Source organism: Coccomyxa subellipsoidea (genome assembly GCF_000258705.1).
Source record: "Coccomyxa subellipsoidea C-169, whole genome shotgun sequence".
Classification (NCBI taxonomy): Eukaryota; Viridiplantae; Chlorophyta; class Trebouxiophyceae; family Coccomyxaceae; genus Coccomyxa; species Coccomyxa subellipsoidea.
This window is the reverse complement of record NW_005178028.1, coordinates 71,342-95,257: the sequence shown is the minus strand read 5'-3', so window position 1 is coordinate 95,257 and position 23,916 is coordinate 71,342. Positions and strand designations below refer to the sequence as shown.

At 50.7% G+C, this 23,916-nt stretch overlaps 5 protein-coding genes across 5 annotated transcripts; 4 read left to right on the top strand and 1 right to left on the bottom strand.

Moving 5' to 3' along the window:
* Positions 1-80: 80 nt before the first annotated feature.
* On the top strand, positions 81-3,615 carry COCSUDRAFT_18646 (WD40 repeat-like protein; the record flags this gene model as incomplete). Its single annotated transcript, XM_005644855.1, has 7 exons — positions 81-134; positions 394-510; positions 928-1,158; positions 1,742-1,939; positions 2,363-2,534; positions 2,946-3,103; positions 3,496-3,615. Coding segments are annotated over 7 exons (1,050 nt in total), but the record flags the coding sequence as incomplete, so codon positions are not given.
* A 2,363-nt stretch (positions 3,616-5,978) lies between these two features.
* Positions 5,979-10,500, top strand: COCSUDRAFT_57519 (hypothetical protein; the record flags this gene model as incomplete). The annotated part of the gene is made up of 9 exons (XM_005644854.1): positions 5,979-6,057; positions 6,258-6,475; positions 6,833-6,936; positions 7,254-7,407; positions 7,859-7,932; positions 8,561-8,642; positions 9,107-9,289; positions 9,736-9,843; positions 10,345-10,500. The coding sequence occupies 9 exons, from the start codon at positions 5,979-5,981 to the stop codon at positions 10,498-10,500; spliced, it is 1,158 nt and encodes a 385-aa protein (XP_005644911.1).
* Positions 10,501-11,594: 1,094 nt separating this feature from the next.
* On the bottom strand, positions 11,595-14,410 carry COCSUDRAFT_57518 (hypothetical protein; the record flags this gene model as incomplete). Its single annotated transcript, XM_005644853.1, has 7 exons — positions 11,595-11,651; positions 12,100-12,276; positions 12,702-12,823; positions 12,957-13,050; positions 13,294-13,473; positions 13,790-13,891; positions 14,207-14,410. The coding sequence occupies 7 exons, from the start codon at positions 14,408-14,410 to the stop codon at positions 11,595-11,597; spliced, it is 936 nt and encodes a 311-aa protein (XP_005644910.1).
* A 1,088-nt stretch (positions 14,411-15,498) lies between these two features.
* On the top strand, positions 15,499-17,221 carry COCSUDRAFT_43828 (hypothetical protein; the record flags this gene model as incomplete). Its single annotated transcript, XM_005644852.1, has 5 exons — positions 15,499-15,568; positions 15,638-15,744; positions 15,945-16,080; positions 16,505-16,638; positions 17,078-17,221. 5 exons carry the CDS (start codon positions 15,499-15,501, stop codon positions 17,219-17,221), a joined length of 591 nt encoding a protein of 196 aa, XP_005644909.1.
* A 1,427-nt stretch (positions 17,222-18,648) lies between these two features.
* On the top strand, positions 18,649-21,123 carry COCSUDRAFT_54305 (hypothetical protein). Its single transcript, XM_005644851.1, has 6 exons — positions 18,649-18,894; positions 19,172-19,382; positions 19,627-19,763; positions 19,868-19,991; positions 20,213-20,289; positions 20,494-21,123. Exons 1-6 carry the CDS (start codon positions 18,788-18,790, stop codon positions 20,726-20,728), a joined length of 891 nt encoding a protein of 296 aa, XP_005644908.1. The 5' UTR covers positions 18,649-18,787; the 3' UTR covers positions 20,729-21,123.
* The last annotated feature ends 2,793 nt before the right edge of the window (positions 21,124-23,916 follow it).

The window sequence follows — 23,916 nt, the reverse complement described above, 5'->3', positions numbered from 1 at the left end:
GCACATCACGCAAGCTGTCAGAGCTGGGCATTGGGCCCCACTCCTCGAGCGGGCTACCCGGCAGCAGCCAGCAAGACCACCTGTCGGCCTTCACCAGCGACCTCAGCAAGTTTGTGCGCTACAGCAAGCTCAAGGTGCGGCCATCTTCTATGCCCGCTACTTTTTGAAAGTATGTACATGGTCTGACATATTTGTCGTCACCTTAAAAATTTACATATGCACAGTCTTTGACTGTAAGCATATTCCTCCTTATTTTGTGGGATGATTGTTTCTAGACTGGACCTCATCCCATGTGAAAGATGCTCATGCCTGCTGAAGGGACACTGGAAATCGGAGGGCATGCTGTCAGATTAAGATTTGTGCGTGCCAGAGTAGGCTTGGTTTTATGTGTAGGTGAAGGCAACGCTGCAGTACGGCGACATGATGCACTCTGCAGACATGCTCTGCTCGATCTCCTTCGATCGCGACGACGAGTATTTCGCCACCGCCGGAGTCTCTCGGCGCATCAAGGTACGTACTTCTTCCCTCTTCTTGCCAACCTCTGCTTTCCTGCAGCTCCTCTGTGGCACAGGCATTGCACTTTCAGTGCACCAACACAATTTGTTTATTTATGCTGTATATGGGGGCATCCTGCCGGCTCTGTGCCGGTCTGTAAGGGCTGTTCAGCAAAGCTACAGGTTGCTGTGCTCTTGGGTGGTCCATGCAACACATGTGTACTTCCAGTGACGATTCTCTTGAAGGCCATGTGTATGTGTTTCATGAAGTCCCAATGCAGCTCAGCAGAGCAGTACTTTTTCATTGTGCCAGATTGCAATTGCTCAGATCGCATGCAACGTGACAATCGTGGCCCACTGCTCGGAACATTAGATTTTAAATACACCCTCACAGATGCCTGGTTTAGATAATTAAAGCCTGTCACTGCTACAGGTGTATGCCACGTCAGACGTGCTGGAATCAAACAGCGCGGTGCACTGCCCACGGCTGGAGATGGCGTCGCGCTCCAAGCTGAGCTGCGTGGTGTGGAACTCCTACATCAAGCACCTCTTACTCGCCGCTGACTACGACGGCTGCCTGGCGCTGTGGGATGCTGAGACCAACACTTGCACTGCCACTTTTGAGGAGCACGCCAAGCGCGTCTGGAGCGCCGATTTCTCCCAGGTGAGAGGCAGTCCCTTTCTTTTCCTCGGTTTCCGAGCGGGGTCAATAAGGTTTTTTTGGGGTGCTTTGCCTGTGGGGCTCCCTTTCTTTTCCTCGCTTTTCAAGGGGGGCCGATCAGGGGATTTTGGGGTGAAGGTTCTGTGATGCTCTCCGCTGTGAGCAGCTTGGAAGGCCTATGTGTTCAAAAAATTTGCTCACGCTCACCTTTTTCGAGTGGAATGGCTTGGACGAGTTGCTTCATTCGGGAGAGCGTGCGAGCAGAGGGGTGGTCACTGGGCTTCCAGGTTGCCCATGTCGTGGCATTGGCTTGTTTTAAGACACCAGACTTTTATGAGATGCCAGTAGTGTGACGCGTCAGTTCTGTGCATGCAGTTTACGCACACCTCCTAAACAGGTCACTTGTGGGGTGACTGTTAGTTCTCATTGATCCGGGCAGGCTTCAGGGACTGTAGTCTGGATGTCACGATGCCTTGATCAGGGGTGCTTCTTGCTCCTTTCACCCTAGATTTCAAGAGGTGTGAGGAAATTGAAAGGGATGACAATGGCTGGTGACTGATTGGCTGCACTGTTGTGTGGCGCGCAGTCGGATCCGACCCGCTTTGTGTCCGGCAGCGATGACGGCACAGTGCGGCTGTGGAGCATCCGGGAGGAGGCACCCACGGCTGTGATTGATGCCAAGGCGAATGTTTGCAGCGTGCAATTCAGCCCCGTCTCGTCCCACCTGCTGGCCTTCGGCTCTGCCAACTACCGAGTGTATCTGTACGACCTGCGCCAGATGCGGGTGCGCTTCTTTTTGGTTTGCATGTGAAGTGGGGCAGCACTTGAGCCTGTGTAGAAGAATTGGCATAGAGGAGATGCGACAATGGGAACCTGCTGCAGTCACCATGCCTCCCACTGGCAGTCATTAGGACTGCCCCTTGACTGCCGTTCTGAGAGGCTGTTGACTGCATCAGGTTTCACCAGTGCCTTGGGCTGTCATTTTGACCGTTGACGACTATATGCCTGTGTTCAACACCTTGGAAAGTCACACAGCATTGATCCAAAATGCTACTGCATGGTGACGGTTACAAGCCCGATCCTCACTGCAGCAATCCACAATAGCCTCTGTGATTGCTGGAAATCACTATCCAGTACATTGTTGGGTATATTTCATCGCATATGTTGCATTCCTTGCATGCAATATTGATTGATCTGTTCACTGCAGGTGCCCCTGGCGGTGATCGGGTGCCACTCCAAGGCGGTGTCTTATGTCCGCTGGATGGACGGCTCTCACCTCGTGTCGGCCTCCACCGACAACCAGCTCAAGCTGTGGGACCTGGCTGGAGCCGGTCGCCACAGCCGGCACCAGGAGTGGCGGCCCCAGAACGTGCTCACAGGTGCGCGCAGCAATATCACTCTTTGATTTTTGCTGCCACACAAGATCCCTCTTTGTGTACAAGGGATCTGACTGATGTGCTGGGCTGGGCGCGAATGTCTTGTGGCGTGGTATGTTAGGCATGCTTGCTTGCTGCACGTGTGACCGAGTTGAGCAATTTGTCACTGCGAAAGTAATGGCGACAGATGCATAGATATACGCATGGTGAAGCTATATCATCTGAGAGGAGAAGCGCATCTGTTCCCCTGATCATCGCAATGGTCAATTACCCAACTGCATGGCGTTCAATTGCCCTGTGCCAAAACACACGTTCTGCAACATTCTGACGTTCCAGCAATGCTCGTGCATGGCATCTTCTACTTTTTTTTGTGTATTAGTGCCCGGCTGACGCGCACGTGCTGTCTGATTGCAGGGCACACCAACGAACGCAACTTCGTGGGCCTCTCGGTGACATCAGACGGCTACATAGCGTGCGGGAGTGAAGACAACAGCGTGTACACATACACCTCCACTCTCCCCACGCCCCTCGCCCGCCACTGCTTCTCCAGCAAGGAGGGCTGCGCTGACTCGGTGCGCGCCCCTTTATTTAACCTAAACCTGACAAGCAAAACCTTGTAAAGCTTGACTGGAGGATGAAAAGCTACAGGGTCGTCCTGACATACCTGTGTCATTTCTTAGCGGTATGTTCTGTGAAAATACGTCTGCCCATTAAGATTGCTCGCTCGTACCTGGGGCAGAGATTGCAGTGCTGCCAGTGTTGTCACCTGACATGCCCAATGCAACATGTGCACCCTGACTTGCCAAATTTGCGAATATCATGCAAGCAGACAATCCTGCAACTAGTATAATTCTGAAGAGCAGTGCTGACAGCTTAGCGGAATGGTAAACCTGCTCTTCGTAGGGGAGCTTTTGAGGAAGAAATGAGATTGACTGAATCTCTGTGTGTTGCGGGTGTGCAGGAGGGGGAAGATCTGGCGGCCGACTCGCACCAGTTTGTGAGCAGCGTCTGCTGGAGCCGCAAGGGCCACACCCTGCTCGCTGCCAACTCACAAGGCACCCTCAAGCTGCTGGAGCTGGACTGAATTCGAATCCACCTTCAAATCTGAGTTTGCTTGTGGCCGTGTTTCTGTGGCCAAGAAACCACAGGGCACCCTCAAGCTGCTGGAGCTGGACTGAATTCGAACCCACCTTCAAATCTGAGTCTACTGAGGCCGTGTTTCTGTGGCCACCAAATCACAGGGCACCCTGAAGCTGCTGGAGCTGGAATGACTTCAAATCCAGATTCAAATTTGCTTCTGTGGCAAGAGCCTGCTCGCAGGCTTAAGAGTCAGGCTTAGGCCAAACGCTCTGAGATGCATGGAGGCAAAAAATAACAGCCCAGCTGTATACTGCTTGCGTCTGCGGGTGGGGGGATTGATCCTTGCAACGTGAGCCCTGGATGCCACGGCTGGCAGAACAAGAACATATTGGACCCTGTAGAAAAGGAAGGATGACCTACTCTTTATTTGACCTCATTGACTTCTTGATGCTTCTCCTAGGCAAGCGCATAGTGCTGCTCAGTCATCAGACTGCAAGAGAGCCAAGCCCTGCTGTTTGGGCATGTGTGCCAGGGGGAAAAAGGCTTGGATTTGCAGGAAAAGGGAAAGGGTATTGCAAAGAATTCTTGCTTTGAGACTGGGAGTTTTAGGAGAGAATGGGGGAGTTGGGCAATTTGTCTCCTCTGTATTGGCGGCACTGCTGCCTGTCACATTCAGGCCTGCTGCCTTTGGGGCATATTGTGTGTGATAGCAGATGGGGCGGACTATTCTTGGATTCAGGGTTTGATCAGAGACTCCTGCCACTTGTCAGGGGATCATGAAAATCCTGGCCGATATTTGTGGTCCATGCAAAAAGATCTGCATGCTGGGTGCTTTTTGCACTCTTTTGCTAGCAGCGCTGAATCACGGTACACTGGTACAGTGGTTGCGTCTCGGCTGCACCTTACTGCATTGCTTTGTTTGCAACGCATTTCGCTAGCGCGTGTCATGTTTGAGAAGACCAATGACTTTGACCATGGCACGCCTGGTGTTTGTTGCCTATGTCTTTTGCTTTGCGTTGACACCATAGCACCGCAGTTTGTCGCTAGAACTGGTGCCAGCAGGGAATATGAGCACAAGCCAGCTGGTCGGTTGGCTGAGGAATTCACTGTGTTGTCTGAGGAATTCACTGTGAATTCCACAACTTGTGAACTGATCACATAATTGAAATGTTTTGGAGCTGCTCTGGAGCTACAGTGGGTTCTGCACTGACATGACACAGTACTGGATTGATCTTGTAAGTTTGCAGCTTACCTCAAGAGTTTCGAGACACCCTAGGTGTTGGGCCCCAATACAACCTCATTGATTGATACCGTATCGACAGTGACTGCAAATGCGCATCTGTCCCGTACAAAGCAGTCGATTGACATGACCTAATTGCTGCAAGTTTGCATTTTAACACGAGCCTGCACGGCAGTGGTCTATCCAGGAAAGAGTGTACACAGGAAGACACTGTCTCCAGCATACCATACTTTGTAGATAGTAGATAGCATCATATGGTAAAGCATGAGCTCAAGACTTTGGTTGCGACAGAGACAAACAATATTGATAAGGAGAGCAATGAAGGGCTGCCTTGCAGAGACCGTAGTCATTCCCCTACCACATGCACATGCAAAGGCTGTTTTAAAAGCTCCTCGAGATGCACATGCATCCACGTTGCAGCCAAGGGTTCTTTGGCCCAGCTGGGCTACCCTCCCAACACCCTTGGAGGCACAGGGTTTAAGGGGTGAGTACACCGCACAAACGATATCAGAACGAAAGACGATATGAACAGATCAGGCCTCGTTTACTCAATTGAAGCCGCTGTTCTCTCCCTCTCTGCACCTAAGACAGAAGTCGTTAGTTCGAGAGAGAATATTTCCTACTGCTAGCGTAAATCAAGCAAATTAAAAGAAGAGGACTTGCCGTGGACAAAGCTTGTGTGCTTGTTTCTTTTGCAATCAGGCGATCTTTTATTAAGATATGATGGCAGTCTTTACACATTCTATCAGCTGCATAGGGTTGCATCCTCGGGGTGCTCTGAAGTTCGGCCGATGCCGTCCTGGAATGCAGCAAATTTCACACGGACGGTACTGATCCCGTTAATTTTGTAGTCCTCTTCGTGTTGAACGTATATCCCTGAGACTTTGCCAAAGCTTCCTTGCCAAATCTCTGATTATTAGCAGGAGAACACCCGACTGCAGCAGGACAATCATCTGAGGAAAAAATGCTTATGAATATTCTTAAATTTGCGTGACCTGCCCGATGTGTCTCATTTGCCTAACTATATATGCAGATGTGGAATCACGCGGCAGATGCAGCACACTGCACCGAAAAGCTGTAGAGGGCACGATGGGAGGTGCTTCTCGAGTAGCATGAAGGTTGCTGCCATGTCAGGCAGTCTCGATGGTACCGAGGGGACACCCACCTCGTCCTCAACGCGCCCCAGCATCCCTCGATCGGAACCAGGTGAGCGGGCCATATTCCCACAAAGCGGATGTTCACATCTTCCAAGCCTCATGCCTCAGGATATTTCGATTTTAGCAAGAACCGACAGAGGTGATAGCACAGCTGACGAGCAGCTGCACCGGGCCTTGTAACAGGATCAATCGTTCAGCATCACGCAATGAAGAGTGCATTTTCAGCCTTGCTTCTGCACTTTTGCACAGGCCAGGACCAGCCAAACCTATACGGGGAGGTGGGTCTGCTGGAGCTGCAGCAGAGGCAGGCAGCTGCCGTGCACCTGCCGTCAGCCAGCGCGTCCAGCTCAGCACAAGGCAGCACTGCCTTGCAGGGGACTGATTCGAGCAGCAGGGAACGGCAGCGGAGACTGTGGTTTGCTGCAGTCAAGCCCCCCATGTACGCTGTCGGCATCGTGCCTATTCTGGTGCGCCCTACTGCCATAAGCCTTGCAGTACACTGCAGACTTGGGACACTCTTGTAGTGCCTGCATGGAGCATCCCTGTGCAGTGTACACGTCCTTGCAAATCAGCACAGGCAACAATTCAATGTAGCTGTGTTTTGGGTGCATTTACCTTGTGCAAGACAGGCGGCATGCATGGAAGTAGGCCGACTGGCCATGCATGGCAGGACAATAGACTCAGCAGCTGAAGCGGGGGATGTAAGTGTAAGAAGATAAGGACACATGGGCTGCCTAGGAAATGACATGACTGCAGCACCTACCTATCTCTGTGAGCCAGTCTGCAAAGCAGCTCACAAGCGGCTGCCAATGCGGTGTTTGCAGGTGAGTGCTGGCGCGGCGTACTACAGCACAGGAGTGTTCATCAGCGCATGCTTTTGGAAGCTCGTGGCTGGCGCCACCCTTGTTATTGCCTGGCTCAACCTCAGGTGAGCACCTCCTCAGTGGCTGCCCTCTGATTGTTGTACGCCACTGACCAGTTCACAATCCTAAAATTGAAAATTCACCTGGATGCCCAGAGGAACCATAGTGCATCATCACATGCTCTATCGCAACAGATATATTCAACATTTCACTCCCAGATTTGCCCACTTTGTTTCATGCTTGGTGAGTTAAGAAGAAGAGATTGAAGAGCTGAACTTTGGTCTATTGTGGTTTGCTAATAGCCGCAAGCATCACAGAAGCAATCTGAAGGAGAATCCGCTGGGTCGAGAAGTGAATTAATTTCTGTGTGCTGTGGCCGCAGCAATGACGCCTACGATGCAGATACCGGGGTGGATCAGGCGAAGGAAGAGTCGGTGGTGAATCTGACTGGGGGGAATAAGAAGGGTGTGCTAGCACTGGCAAACGCGTGCCTGCTGGCCGGCGCATGGCTGCTGCACACCGGCACCAAAGCCGCGGTGTGCAAATACATCTCCCCTGTAGGGTTTCTAAGCTCAGGGGTTTTGCAGAGTGAAAGAACTCGTTGTGTAAGATGTATTTCCACGCCGCTCGCTCAGGGCTCAACTGGAGTCAATGAGGGATGTAGCTTTGCGCAAACGACTTGGGGGCTGGATTATCCCGTGCCAATCATCTCGCTGTTGCAGTCTCAAAGATTCAAGCTTAAGTGATGTCCATGCGAGGCCAACATCACCATGTGCGGGGGTGCTTGGATTAGGATGGATATAACAGACGAGTGGCGCCCGCAGCAGCCGCAAGGCTCAACCCTGATGGAATTGTTGCTGATCAACCCCGCTTTCCTTCATCACCTCATCTCTCAGGGGCGTTAAATATACCTATCCCACACCAAGCCAAGTGATCACAATCGCAAACCGACTTGGACTGACTTGGCCAATTCTGCTTTATATGCAGGGGGATGTGCATGTGGGAATGGCGCTAGCGCTCGCAATTGGCATGGGCTATATGTACCAGGGCCCGCCCTTCAGGTGAGCCTCCTGCAATACTATCATGTCGCTTGAGAAGCGTGCATCTGCAGCGCAGACCCTGGTCGCTGCCTTGCATTCGAGGCAACGTTATTCTCATACATATTATTATTATTATTATTATTACACGTTTTCCAGTCCTTAAGGACTAGGTACGTCAAGCAACACCTGAATTATTGCTCTCCAGTCTTCTCGGTTCTTGCACTTCCTCCACCACTCATATGGATGCCCAATAGCATCAAGGTCATCTCTCACATAATCATTCCAGCTCTTCAATGGTCTGCCTCTAGCCCCAGTGCCTGACATTCTACTGAACATCATCTGCAATGCAATCCTAGTGGGATCCAATCTTGCCACATGTCCCAACCAGCGAAGGCGTCTATATCTGAGCAAGTCTGATATCTGGGGCATCCTGCACCTTGCACGAATACATATTATAATTAGCATTATTATATACTGATACTGTTACTGTTACTGTTACTGTTACTGTTACTGTTACTGTTACTGTTACTGTTACTGTTACTGTTACTGTTACTTCATGCTTCTCCCGCCAGAGGTAAGGTACGTCCTGCAGACAAGATAAAACTTGTTCTGGTGGTTCCTAAGTTTTGGCATGTTCTCGCGCTTGCAGGCTGAGCTACAAGGGACTGGGGGAGCCGCTGTGCTTCCTGGCCTTTGGGCCGCTGGCAACCTGCGCATTCTTCCTTGCTCAGGTTTAATTCATGCACATCCACTCGAATTTGCATTTCATGTTGAGCCTGCATATATTTTCAGAAAGAAGGTCGATGCAAGCTGCTGGTTATAATATGGTGAGGACAAGGTATGCTGTGTCTACCGGGCTCTTATGAAGCAATGCCTCAGAGAGATCTCAAGCAAGCTTGCACTGCATAGGATGTTGGCCTTCAAGGACATCTTAACCTCGACTTTTAAAGTCTGCTGCAAGTTCTGTACTGGCTTAGGGCGCACATTCTTGGAATTGAAAAGCGGGGTACATCCTGGGGAGCAGCTCTGCACTGAAGTGCGTTTTGCTAAGATCATAATGTAGCAAGTCATGGACAGTGTGAGATTGTAATGGTGTCCTTTAGCGTGGGATAGGTTATATTACAGGGCATGCTTAGGCAAGCTGAAGAACGCTGTCAGAGATGCGGCAGTGATATTTTGTGCATTGCCTGTTCAGGCGGGCGGAGTGGACGCCGTCGGATACGCGGCGGTGACGGCGGCGGCCGCGGCCGCGTCTGTGATCGTCGGAGCAACAACGACGTCAGTGCTCTTCTGTTCGCACTTCCATCAGATTGAGGGCGACACTGCAGCCAACAAGATGTCTCCGCTCGTGCGCCTCGGCCCAAACCTCGGCTACCAGGTACGCAGCAGGGTCTTGGACAAATCTTACTCTGCGGAGTTTGCTGGGAGTGTTTGATGAACTGTTTAGGATCTGTATTCAATGTACTGCATTCCACAATATTCCTGGGCCAAGAGCCGGTCGCTACCAGACCAAAACATTGCATCTGCGGAATGACGTTGTTATGGGATACTGCCATGTAGCACGGTACTGTGTCAAAGTACGGTGGTGTGAGTCTGGTAAAGAGTCATGGAATGTGAGGCAACCCTGTCTTCTTTGGCAGTAAGTGGCCCATGCAGGAGGTTCTCTGCCTGAAGTGCAATCTCAGCGCTATTGGCGCCCTAAGGGAAGTCTTCAACGCGGGACTCGCTTAGGATGTGTCCTATGCAGCAGAGAGCTCTGGGGTCCAGGGTGCTGAAATTGCACAATCACCAAACAGTAATCTCAGAGAAAGTGGTGTTGCGCAGGTGCTGCGGGCTGGAGTGCTGCTCACGTATGTGTTCCTGGACATTGCGGCTGCGCTCAAGTGGCTGCCGCTCACCTGCCTCTTCGCGCAGATACTCTCCGTGCCCAGCGTGCGCGTTCCCTCCCTCTCCCTCTGCAGAAGGCTGTAGCCCTTACAAGCTGTATCGATGTCTATGGACCCCTGAATCCAGACGGACCTGAAAGCTCTCACATGACGTGCAACACAGGGATGCAAAGATCTTGATATTGCCCGCTTCCTGCTCATTTTGCCTTGTCATCCTATCACCTTAACTCTTTCATGCACTGCCTCCTATAGTCCAGGAGCTGCTCATCAGTGTGGTGACTGCAGCTGCTGCTCTGGGCAGGGCAGAATTTAAGCATGCAGGATTGAACATCTTCATTAATTGCCATGTTGGAAGCAATCAAGGGCCTCTACATCAAAGACGCTTGCCAGGTCTTGGTGATATTGGGTTGGAAAGCAGTTGGATACACATGCTGGGCTCTTTTGACCCATCCATGGAGCCAGGGGCTTGGGCACTACCCCAAGAATTTCAGGCATAGCGATTTGTTGTATGAGTTGTGATGTAACAAAAAAGGGCTGGTGCTTGCAGGCTATGGCTCTGTTGGACTTTGCCAAAAGGACCCACCAGCAACCAGAGGCGGTGCGGCCTCTCAAGCGCTATGCTCTCAAGTGGCATATGGCGCTCGGCGCGGCTCTGACCGCCGGCTTTGCCGCAGCCCGACTTCCCGCCGCGGCAGTTTTCTAACCCTTCAAATGGGCGCTCACTCAATTTTACACCGCCTTGTGTCCATTTTGAAGGCCGTTGGAACAAAGAGGAGTGCAGACTTAAGGGCAGAGGGAGCGCCAGAGATAAGAGGAAGGCCTGCTGTCAAAGCGGCTTGTATTCTTGCAAGGGCCCCTCCTTGGTGTAACACCGTTTTGGGACCGTATTGAGCAGTGACAGCATGAACTTACAGATTGAGAGCCTCCAGTCTTGTTACTGTGTGGAGTTTTGATATGCAAACGGGCGGCTCAATCTGAAGGTACTTTGCAGAGAGAGAGAGATTGTTCCATACAATGCATACCCATTGATTGTCAAAGGCCGGCTACAGCCGTGGGTGGTTTAATTGTGGGGTGTCAAGCCCATGCACAATGCTGCATGGCCTTGACAGGCTTTGAGATCAAGTTTACCTGAGCAGCAGGCAAGCTTGATGTGACGTGACAGGAATTAGCAGTATACAGTGAGAGCGTGAGCACAAGACAATTTTGTGTGTGAGGTGCAAGTTGCACGGTCATTAACATTTGACCCTTTGAGGTTGGCATGTGTGATAGCGATGAGCTCAGTGATCATCAAAACGTCCATGCGAGTGAATAATGATATCGATGCTGTTGCAGCAAAGCTGAAGCAAGAGCTGTTGAGTTGGGCTGACAGACATTGAGAGCGTTACATGGAAGGTACTGCCAGGCTAAAAACAATTTTGCTGTAGTTTCAGTGCTACTTCAACACTTGAAAGCAATTCAAAAATACATTTGTGCAGAATCACTTCTTCAACTCTGCTGCCACTTCATTTCGGCATGGCCATACTTAGCAAAAGCATTCTCGGCAAAGGCTTTTGCCCCTGACTTCAAGGCTGTATACAACGTAGGCTCGCATCAGTGATTTTCTTATATTACTTACTTCTACTTGCTGGAGGTCCTGCAGTGTAGCACTGTACTTTGCATGACCCGTTTGCATAACCGCATCCTAATAATAATTGCATCATACTCGAGCATCAGATAGCACCTGTTTCAAATGCCCTGCAATCAAATGGTTGCCACGAGCTGGCTGTAAGCAGTTGTTATGATCCTAAAATCATGAAATCACCCCTCTGCATCGGCTCCTGGGCCGAATTCGGTCTCTTCTCCAACAGGAGACACCTGGCACGCATATTCAGAGTCAGCATGAAGTATTTCTATCCGGCTTCAACATTCCATTTGGTCATGTTTGGAGGGATTAAGCATGCAAGGCAGAGGCTTGCTGCAGTTGCTACTGTGCATGCAAGAAATGTGCAGCAGCCTCCAACTAAGCTGCCCATGTAGGATGAATGCTGGCTGGGGGCAGCACGATAGGATGGCACCTTGGTTAACTCTGGACCATACGGCTCCGGAATGCTTAAGGCATACCAAGACCCTCAGATAACGTCTAGCTGGGGCAAATATCTATATGGAGATGCAATTCAGGCAGGCACTTGCAGAGAACCTCTTGGCTCCTTGCTCGGCCACAGCTCCAATTGTCATCTGAGATATATGTGGGTGGGTAAAACTCTATTGTCACTAGTGGTTTTCTTGATATTACATCATCAATTGTAAAGCAGTAGGGACACACCTCGATGGCCGAGCCCTCCACGTGGATGTGCCTTGGCAGCTCGATGTTGAGTGCTGCGCCGTAGGGAGACACACTGATGAGCTTTGGGGCCACCTCGATCAGGGAAGCCTCAACATTCACCGCCTTGGGGTTGATATGAATCAGCATCGGCTCCACCTTGATGAGCGTGTTCTCCACCTGTGCACCAGACATATGCAACTTCATATAACAACTACTCTTCTCACCAAAGGGGTTTGAAAGAGTATGTTTCATCAGTGCTTTGCTTACTGTTTGCATGTCTGCCAGGCAGATTCCATAGGCGCTGTGTGTCCTGCAGATTTTACGATTCTGCACATTGCTCCAGACAGCCCACTAGAAATTTATGCTTTGATGATCTCACAAACGATTCCACTGCAAGTGCTTGTCAAGGTGCAAAGCACTGGCGCACAAATTCGTACATTCTTGGGACAGCATGTCTGCATGCCTTTGCGTGTTTTAGGAAGCAGCTTACCCCGTTCTTGCCTCTACCTTCCCTTGCACTCTTGCAATTTCTTGCAAACAGCAGAAATGTCAATTACTGCCGCATGCGTTTGTGGAACACAAAAGTGGAATCAGAGCTGCACCTTGACACCGGATGCGTCCAAAACGACTGCGCATGGTGCGATGTTGAAGATGTTGACCTCCAGATCAACGCCTGCCACTGTGGTGGAGATGGGTTCCCATTCATAGGAGAACACTGAAGGGGCTGCAGGTCAAACACCCAACTCATAATCAGCAAACGGGGTATTTTCATCTACAGAAGAAGCAGCCGGATCCGACAATCATGAAGGTATGAGAGTGGCTCATGCTGAGGATCTGTATTTAAAGCAAAATTTCACCTCCAAGCTCAAACAGCTCGGCGTCCTTGATGAAGGGTGGCAGCTCGGTCTCTTCTCCGCCCGCCTGCTCCTCGTTGGATGCCTCTGTTGCCGCCTGCGCAAGAGTATCAGTGCTCAGCTGACATCTTCCCACAGAATGATGACAGCGGCGATCTTCCGTGGGCTCATGTGATGCCTGTGTATTTTCAGGTTGCAGGATGAATGGCGAAAGAGGCACTCGGATAGCTGATTCTCCCAAACAGACGTGTACAATTGTTGGATAGACATCCCAGGGCGCTTATTTGTGAGTGCGCAGTTCATCCGGCATGATTATCAAGGCATGATCATTCATGCTCACCTCTGCACCGGTCGGGTTGAAGGCTGAGAAGGCAGCTTTGCCGGCGCGGTTGAGGGTAGAGTACGCTTTCCCAAAGGCCTTCTTGGCTTGCGCATTAGCCTCCTCTACCAACACGCGAGTCCACTTCTCCAGTGGGTTCTCATTTGCCTTCTCCTCATTAAACTGCAGCGGCGCCTTCTGCTGCGCGGCGGGACAAGCGAGACAGGTCAGCTGTCGTTTTCAAATTTGAATTTTGTGCATGGCGGGCTCGCTGCATGACCAGCAGTCTCCGAAATGCTCTTGTGCCAAGCATGAAGCATGTGCAATGCAGCCCGTGAATTTGCAGGTAAGTCAGATCTTGGATCCATGCAGATTGCGCAATGGTGCAGGGTGCTACATCAGAGTGTCAAGGCAATCGAGGCATGAGAGGTGCTGCTGAGTCAGGGTGGCTGATAGTGATGGAAGGGAATTGATCGCATCCTGCCTTCTCTTCGGCGAGATCGGCGGTTGAGGCAACTTCGGTGTTCTTCGCGAGCCCGGCTGCCTGGAGGATGATCTGATGCTGTGCCTTCTGGATGAGCGACTCCAGAGAGTATGCCCCGCGCGATGCATCTCCCGCCTGCGAAAGCATTGCCAATATGTCATTTGAGCACATCTTACAGCACAACTTAGTTGATTGTTGAGGCATGATGGGGTCATGAGGGATCTTTGAGCCTGAGGTCTGACACTGGCAAGAGATGTCTGGGGCAAGGAATTTCACTGACAAGTCCTTGCTGAATCTTCGTGCTGAAGGGTGCATGTGCTGGTTCCAAATTATATCACTCGGCATACGTGCCGAATAAAACTTGCGTTGACCGGCGGCAGGTTCCTGGCCGTTGTTCTGTCTGACCATGAGAAGCCAGATGCGTCCATTTTGGGACTGTTGGGTGCCGACCTGGTTGAAGATGACAGCTTGGCCAAGGAGCTTGCCCCAGCTTTTGAGACCAGCGGCTCTGTCGGTCACGTCCCCCTGAAAGCTGGAGGGCAGCGCTGCAAGGCCGCCTGCGGTTAACTCGGCAGATGCCAGACTGAGGGCAGTGCCCAGTACCGCCGCGAAAAGGCACCACCTGGTCCACACGGCGACTTCAATATAATTCATCCTTACGAATTTTATAGTTTGCAAGGTCATATCACGTTGATTGCGCAGAGGTCTTCGTCAGGAAGGGCCTTGCGTGAATTTCACAGCACGAGCTGTCGATATCAATTTCGAAAGGACACCCCACCTTTCAATACCCATCATGCCTTCTTGATCTTCAACGAATTCACCACTCCGTGAAATCTGCCAGAAGGTCGCGCAGCAAATGTAGCAGGGGACTGTCTGGTCCTATTCTGGTACGTGTGCCCTTTGGTGGGTGGTACTATCGTTGAGCACAGCAACCGTTTCTCCAACTCAGGGATCCCTTCTTTGCATTAGCTCGGCATTGAAAGCACATCATTCCTTGCTTTCTACTCTTTAATAGCAGGATTGAGTTCGCACACTCACGCCCATCTTGATCATTAGGGCCTCGATCTGTTGCCTGGTATGACGAAGCGGCTTGTCCTCGGTTATGGCCTCCTGCTCTGGTGCTGTGTTTCATATGCAGCACCTGAAATTACGGCTCCTGGACCTTCGGTGACCGGAGCACTTCAGCGTGCGAACGCCACCACAGAAGACGCCTGGGCCTCTGTTCTCGCCGCATCCCTGCTGGCGAGCAACAAAGGTGCATTCTCGACGTTTCACCCATGTTTACAGCAGAATATGATGCTTGATAGCCAGTTGAGGTAATGCATTTGTCAAGTGTTTCGCAATTTCATTAGGCTTCTGACACATCCCCAAGCATCCCCATCAAAGCTGCACAGCGTCTTCAGTTCTCACCTCGCTATCAACCGCCTCCATGTTAGCCTTGTGACCCTGAATACCGTCTCCATATATCTCATTCCTGCTGCTCGCGGCCTTTTCCTTTTCTGAAAGGTAAATGTTGCTGTCGGGCACGCAGGCAACCCAGGCCTTGCACAGGCAGAACTGGCGCAGGTTGCAGCAGAAGCTGCTGTGACTCTGCAGTCTGAGAGCAAGGAGGTCCCTAAAGGTTTGTTTTACAATTTGTGCAGCCTTGCACATGCATACACTGATTGGGGCAAAGCATACCATGACCGCATAGCAAAGCAAGGCATGGGCTCCAATTTTTATAGCAACCGGCGACCAGCTCGATGCAAGCATGCACCTTTCTGCAAGTCTTTGCGCACGCTTTGCTCAGCACCGCTGCAATTCTGCTGAAAGGTGCATGGTGAATTGGATCATGTTGTGCGGCATGGAAACAATGGTGAAACTTATCGCTGATCTGTGCAGGGGCATCTTTCCTGCAGTACGTGTTCCAGTCGTACGCAAAGCCCTCAAAGGCCTTCCACGAGGGTGAGGAACACACAGAAGAGAAGCCCAGGCCCACACTGTCAGAGGTGCGTGCTGATGTCAAAGCATAGTACTGAAATATTGCAAACGCTGTGTTTATGTGCCGGCGTGTGCATTGCGGGTTTTTTTTGAAGCACGACACTTGGTCGAACATGCCGCTGCTATGCACCAGAGCTAACAGTGGTTCTGAAAGGCGTGTGACTATATTAGTAACATGCAGCAATCATGTGCCGGCATGTGCGCGCAGCTGCTGACCACACCCCTGTCGGAGGTCGTCCAGAAGGACGGCTCAATCGAGTCATTCCAGGAGCTGCTGGAAGACATTGCCAACCCAACCAGCCTCGCAACATTCGACCCTGAAATGTTCAAGGCCTCCTTAGAAGGTGAGCGCTGCAGTAGCACAAGGGCCCAATAGCTAATGCAAGCAGCCTTGCTTATTTGGGCAGACGGCTCTTCCTTGCAAATAATAGCCTGATAGACTGCAGATTGTGATGCACTCTTTTTCAGTCTGATATTCTCGTCGTTAGTGAAAAATACTGGATCAAACAGTATTGGCACCTCATTGCGGTTATGGGGCCCTAGAAGGCTGCTGAGGGGCTTTTTGCGGATGTTTGCGCGCAGTCCTTCATTGTCGGAACATAGCAGCGGCGCCAGAACATTTCTGCATCCCTAGACGCTGGTCACAGCTAAAATGGCACTCACACAAAGCCCCAGGCTTGCAGCAGTGCGACCCTCCACGAGCACTCACAACAAAACTTCCGCATGGTGTTTTGTTGATGAGCCGCCCTGCATGGTGTGCTTTTGCAGGTGTGGGCATTGAGGCAACAATCATCAGCTTTGCCCCGTGCCTCGTGCGGAATGGCATTGCAGGAGTGTCACTGGAGAACAGCCTCATCTCTATAATCCCAGAGCTGATCAAGATCGCACCCACCGGTGTCAATGTGCGCTCACTCTCTCCCTCACGCTTGACTTTCTACACTCAAATTGTAAGTTTTGGCGGCCTTAAAGTGCAGCTTGCCTGCAGGACGCGCCTTGCCTCTTGGCAGGAAAATCGTGCTATATTATTATAAATAATAACAGTACAATGTATTCTGGCGTGAGGTGATCAGATGGCCTTTGGGCATGGCTCCCTAATGCTGCATGCACACCCAATCCATTCATGCAATTTGTAGCCCACCGCAACCGAAGGCAGAGAATGCAATAAACTTGCACTCAAAAGATTGAACTGTGGATGACATCAGCAGATGGACACATATTATGTCATCCTCCCCATAGGCAGCGAAGGCAAGAAGTGCTTTGCGCAAGGCTAAAACCTGCAGCAAGTCTAATCAAGAGACAATTTTTGGTGGCTGTGTGACGGATACCCTTTGCCTGCCGCAGGTGGAGCCGACGCTCATCAACATTTCACCGCAGCTGATTGACATCGGCCCAAGGGGCGTCATTGCGGAGGCGGCTGGCATCGCAATTGAGAACCGACTCATTGATATTGCCCCGGGAGGCCGCTCAGATGCCTTCCTTCCCTGAGTTTGACTGCTCTGCAGAGCTGCCTGCTTTGGTGCACTGTCCTGCTCAGAGGCCCAGCTGTTGCAATGGCAGCAGGTTGTGTTAGAGCGCGCAGATCTGTAAAGGCTTCGGGGCAACAGAAAGCAACTCTACGGGGTTGCTGGAAAGGTAGGATTGCAGTATGTAGGGATGAAGATGTTGGGCGTGATCCAATACATCCACTAGTTAATGCTCAGACCTTCTCCCCCTGATATGAATGACCATAGGCTTTTGTGAAGTCGGCTCCTCAAGGATCGGTGCACTGCACTGCTAAGGGTCCCGGCTGTTGCAGCAAATGGCAGCAAGTCATCTTAGAAGTCTCACATTAGTGGTAAATTAGCAGCTCGACAGGCGGGCAGGCATTCTGCTGGTTCGGTGCATGTTATGCTCGGATCGTGCATTTCGACAGGAAAAATTTCCATTTCATTAGAAACATCTTCATTATCCGGTTTGGCAGGCATATGCTTGACAAGTAATCCGCTAGGGGTCTGAAGTACATTGAAACAATTGGCTGAGTTGACATATGCACTGGTTTGGGATTAATATGCTTTTTGCAGACAAAGTATCTTCTCTGAAGGCCTGCCTATGCTTGCATGGGGCAGCAAAGTACATGGGAGAAATGGAATACAGTTTCTTATTCATCCCCACATTGTGTTTGTGCGCCGTCAGGGACTGCAGTATAAGCGTGAGAGGCATCTTGTGCTGCGTGCAATATACTTGCTCTGCTGTCAGTCAGAAAATGACAGGTTCCTTGCTTGTAAAATTTTGAAAATTTCAAAAATGGCATGAGCCTTGTAAAGACACTTTCATGATGACACACGCAAGTATCCAGAATTTGCGATTTTTTGCAAAGTTCTGGCGTGCAGCGCAACATTTAGCAATTTAGGAGAACCCATGATCTCCATCAGATGCAAAAAGGCACCAGGCCTCGGTAATATGGCAGCAAAGTGGAGAAACAGCTGCCTCACTGTTTGCGTCGAACGAGCCTTCATGTTCCTCGAAGTGGGCCCACTGCCCAGAGACATCGTATCACACAAAAGCAGGAGTCTGACGCACGAAAAATTGAATATTGCTGACTACTGATCACCATAAGTCTGATTGTCCTGAGTATCAAAGCTGCTGAACAGCCCAATTCAGGAAGGAACCTGGTGACTGCAACTCGAGTTCTCATCTTTGAGCTGCCAAAACAAACTAAGACTTAACCCAGCCATATAAAGATTGAAATTGCATTGCAACAATCTGTTATGGAGAGATTTGTCGATTGCTTCACACCATCCTGTCCTGTCCGACGGGACGCCGTTCGCCATGTGCATTCGCGTAATTCTTGGCATGAAGGCATGACTCAGGATGCATTATATTCTTGGACTGCTCTTCTCAGAGATTCAATCAGTATCAACCATTGCGATGATCTAATATTAGTGAAGCGCCTGCTGCTGTGCAATTTTGAGATCGTACTCACACCGCAAAGCCTGGTACCGGAGTAGCAATTGCCAGCCAGGGTTGCCTAGGAGAGCATCATAGTGTTCAAAGAAATTATAACACTGATTGATGGATCCTCAAGTACTACTTGCTGCAGCAGCAGGTGCGGCAGGTGCATCAGCATTTTTTCTAGCTTCGTCAGGATCGCGTTTGGCCAGATGGCTGCCACTTCCTAGGTACGTCCCATCTGAAGAGCAGTTGCCAATGCTGCATCGACGACGATCACATCAGCAACGATCACATCAGCATGACATGTGCTTTACTTTGCGTGCGAGAGACTTCTGTGCCAGCTGTTGGCACTGCACCTGTTGCATCAAAAGGCCATCCTGCAGTGCCCCTAGGTGTCCAATTTATGTGCCCTTATCTGTCATTTAATGATGCACCAAGCCTTTTAACACGTGTCTGTGTTGTTGTATGTGTTATGGCCTAGCAACGTGGCCCAGTGGTGTGCAGGCTCGGAGGGAAGCCCAAGGGCCTTGTGGATGTCAGGCAGGTAAAGAATCCCCACCCAGATTGGCAGCCAGGCCAGAAGCTGCCGCACCCGTTCGAGAACAGGGAGCGGATTGAGCTCGATCCAGCTCAACTGGGTGCTGGACTGTATCCATTTGTCATCAGTGCAGTCGTGCCCCGACCAATCGCCTTCATCTCCTCGCTCAGCAAAGAGGTTTGCATGCTGCTCTAGTGCTCAGCCATTTCGCCAAGTGTGGTGTCCACTATATGCAAGCCGAAACTTTCTCAAGCCGCGTAGACGTTTACTTCGTCCTGCCACATTGACACAACACTTTTTTGTAGGGATAATATGCCTGGCCAAGCATACATATATACCCTTGCGGATTCTCTGAGTGGAGAGAAAAATATGCTACTTAGATCTTCTTCGTATCCATGACAAAGTGGGTGTGTGCTGGCAGGGCGTGGGCAATCTATCACCCTACTCTTACTTTGGAGTCATGTCTCACGATCCCCCCTATGTCACAATTGGCACATGCGCCACCGGCGGCCGTCCAAATGGCATGAAGGACTCTCAGCAAAACATCCTGGAGACAGGGTGAGCTTGCCTCAATAATAGCTAAGCACGTGCACATGAATGCATACAGAGATTGCTTTACTGTGCACATGTTGAGGAGACACTGATTATCTGCTGGGTTGCAGGGAATTCACGCTAAACATGATGAGCGAATGGTTTCTGGAGGCTGCGAATCACACCTGCGGCAACTATGACAGGGGTGTCAATGAAATAGAATTGGCTGGCCTCACGCCGACGCCATCTGTGCGGGTAGGGCTCTATGCTGGTGCTGCGATCCTCTAGTCTTAGAGCACTTGTCTGCCGTTTGCTTGTGTTGTGTGCACATTTTCATGGGTAAATGCCCTGCTGCTTCATTTGCCAGCAGGATGCCCACCACATTCTGGCGGCGCTTGAGGCCCAGTTTTGAACATGAACTTGCCAACGGGGCTGAGGGGTGCATTCGCAGATGAGGATTATTTAGTGATGCTCAGGTGAAGCCGCCGCGGATAGAGGAAGCAGCAGTACAGCTGGAGTGCAAGCTGCGACACAGCTATCCTGTGAAGAATAGGTGAGAGCAGGCTAGTGAACTGGCTGCCCTTGTCCCCTTAATGCTGGAGTCTTCCACAGCAGCCTTCCAAGAATTCAATGCTTGCTGTGACATGATGCATTGTCACTCAGCCGACATGCAAACTTGATGCATACATTAATGTTAGGAGGCACGTTGAAGGGGCAGGGGCAGATGGGTTGCGTTGACGTTCTTCTCTGCTTGTAGCAAAGGAGAGGTGACAGCGACTATCATCATTGGGGAGGTCGTGCTGGTCCACGTGCTGGAGGCAGTCACAGGCAAGACAGGCCATGGCCACGTCTTCGTGGAGTTTGACAAATATGCTCCAGTCAGCCGCTTGGGAGGGAACACTTACGCGCGCATCACAGAGACTTATGACCTGCCGCGGCCGGGGAAGGAATGGCAGCAGCGCGATGCCATGGTCTCCAAAGCAAAGAATTGATGTAATCTTCAAACTGCAGTGTAGATGTTTTGAGGCGCCTGCTGTACTTTTGTAATGGTTCTCAGGTGTTTAGTTGTAGTATGGTGTACTGATTAGACTGTGACCATGACTTGCAAGGCTCAGCTGTGGCCTCCTTGAGACGTCCCATCACATGTGTACAGTCAGAAATTCATAGTGATAGTTGTGCGGTCCTCTTGGGTTCATAATTGGGGTTGGGCCGCCTTGATTCTGACATCCAATAATTATGCTGTGCTCAGACTACACCGCTGAAGCTGGACATGTACATTGTGACTTTACTTATTAGACAAACACGTTTGCTGTCACTGGTTGACTCAAAGATCGGATTCGCGTGCACCTGCCATTTGTGCTAATTATAATCATGATCAGCGCTTGTCATCACCGCATGCATGCAATCGTGCAGCGTGTTGCAGCTGCAGCTGCATGCATACTGCCTTCAGCTCGTGGAGTACGGAGGCAAAATAGGCAGTCTATTCCAATTGCAGTGCAAGCTTTTTGCCATGTTTTGAGAAGTCACAGTATATTTAGTGGTGATTTTGCCAGGCATTGAATTTGGCGATAGAAACATTTCGCCTGAAGTGCTTTCACAATTGCAAATGCGTGGGATCTGGCTGTCCATTTGAGGTCGCAGCAATAATCACAACTTACCATCCCCAAGAAGTCAAACAAATGTTTGAAGCACGCTTATGCACGTCCTGAATCGGTAACCTTTCTCTGACTGTTGTGGTGGCGTTTGACCAATATCTGACCCAGAAGTATTTCAGCGATCCCTGCAGCTCAGAAAATCGGGTGGATAACGGTGAGAGAATGATCACAACATGCTTGTCCTTCTTGCTTTGCTTCCTGTCTGTTTGAGCGGTGCCATGCACAACTCTTACATTCACGTTACTATTGTATCGACTGTGTGTCTGCTGGTTGCCAGGAAGCTACAATCTCTGTCTTTGGACGTCGAGAGCTCGTCATGTCCGTTGTCAACGTACAAGTGACAAATTTTCCTGCCCAGATCAGTCAGGATGAGTTTGGCAAATTGTTCTCAAGGCTGGAAGGTTTCCTGGGCTGCCGCATCGTCCGCGCCGGCAATTCAGAGTGAGGAACATAGATACTATCTCCTCATCCTGTCTGACTAATTCCAGTGCGACTACAGCAAATTCTCTTCTGCAGGGTTGACTCTCTTTTGGCAATGCAGGCCGGTAGGGTACATCGACTTCACCAACGCTGCAGCTGCGGGAAACGCCGTCTCTATCTACCACGGGTGGAGGGGCTGGAGTTCTTCAGGCCTGGTCATGAAGACAATGCAGCCGCTGCCAACAGCTGGTCAACCACTGAAGCGCAGCCGTGAAGGCCCAGGTATGAGCAGCTCTACAGGACTCCTGCTAGATCCTAATAAAACTTTTCGCCCCCAATGATACCGCATCAAATATTTCTAAGGAGCAGCAAGGAGACTAACTCTGCTACATTCTTCATCTTCCCACTGCTATGCTCTGTGCTTCTGCCAGTTAGTGATAACATTTGCAAGCGGCTCATCTTGTTTGTGCTCTCTGTTGCACCCGTACAAAAGTCTTCTGGTCTACTGAAGAATTAAGCATGATCAGCTAGCTCTGAAATTCTGGCTGCGCACGGGTAGACCTACCACCCAGAACTCAGGCTTCTTGGTTCTTCCAGCATGCATGCGGCATCTGTTATGCATGCCCTGCTACCTCGTATGCATGTCTACCTTCAATTGGGAAGCTTTTCCACATGCGCCATTGGCAAAGTGGAAGGATTGGACAATCGTCTTTCTGGGAGAGAATTTTGGAAACCGCTGAAAACAGCCTGTTCGCACAGAATGATAGCACAGTGATCCAAGAATTATGCAGCTACAGAGGTTGAGTCTCATAAGATCCCTTTACCTTCATTTGAAGATGGGGTCCTATTGGCCAATTGGCAACCGAATTCCGTGCATGTACCAAAGAAGTGTTTTTGGAATTCGAGATCAAGCAGCACACTTCAGTGCGCCATCTGCCGGCAATTCTGCGGCGATCCTCATGCTGCAAATTTTGCTCTGCTTCTTGCGCATGACTGATATGTGTCATGGTACTGCGTCTTGTCAAATCATGATACTGAAGGCAGGGTCAACAGAACGGCCGACAGCGCATTCGACTGTGATCGTGTATAGCATCGAGGAGAGTGCAGCCTGCTGAGATTGTCACGCCGCTGACTGTATAACCTGCCGAGGTGATCTGTGCGACTCATTGGGCGTTTCTGACGTGGGCAGATGTGTATGGAGACCCGCGCCTGAAGCAGCCGAGGCCCACCAACCTGGTGAGTGCTCAGAATCCACCTGAAGCTGCTGGCAGCTTGCCATGTGATCTGAAAATATTTGAGCATGGCAAGCAGCGCGAAGGCTGCAGTATACGAGCCCATTATTGAGGAGAAAAGCCCGATTAGATTTGGAGCGCAAAGGGACGGACACGTTGCAACGGCAATACTGTGTCTGGAAAAACCTGTGATCTTGCTGGATGGAATGCTGGCGGCGTCTGGTCTGAGTTTCTGCATCGTCCCAGCTCATCCCAAAAATTTCTGCATGGCATCTGCTGCCATAATGGCTGTCATGCTGATTCTGCCAAGAACCTGTTCTGTAAGGCTTGCTGCCATGATTGCACCAGATCGTTTCGATCTATAATTGCCCTTTGGCTGAGAGTGGCTGAAATACAAAAAACAGAAGCATCTGCACCTCATTGGGAGCAAGCAGCGAGGCCAAGTCAGTATCGTGGGAATTTGCAAGTAATAATGGACCAGACAGTTGATGGCAATTTTTTGATGAGGCGGCTCTTTTGTTGCCGAACGATTGTTTCCATTTGCACTGATTGGTCGCGGAGTTTCATGAGACTGCAAAATGGGAAGATTACTGAATTTGAACTGGGCTATATCCTCATTTGATGCCCAGACCTCCATACTGAAATTGAAACGCTGAAAGGCACTGAGTCGCATTATGCGCCATACAGCAAGCGGGTAACTCCCTGTCCAAATGTGCTGCATGACAACACTGCCCTGACACTTGTCACTTCGACAGGGGTATGCGCCGAGCAATGGAGGCTTCGGCTCGCCAGCACCGCAGCAGAGCCTTGCGTATAGCCGCCTCTCAAATGTGGACCATGTCGGGCCCATGCCTGGCATCGCCTCGCCCGGCG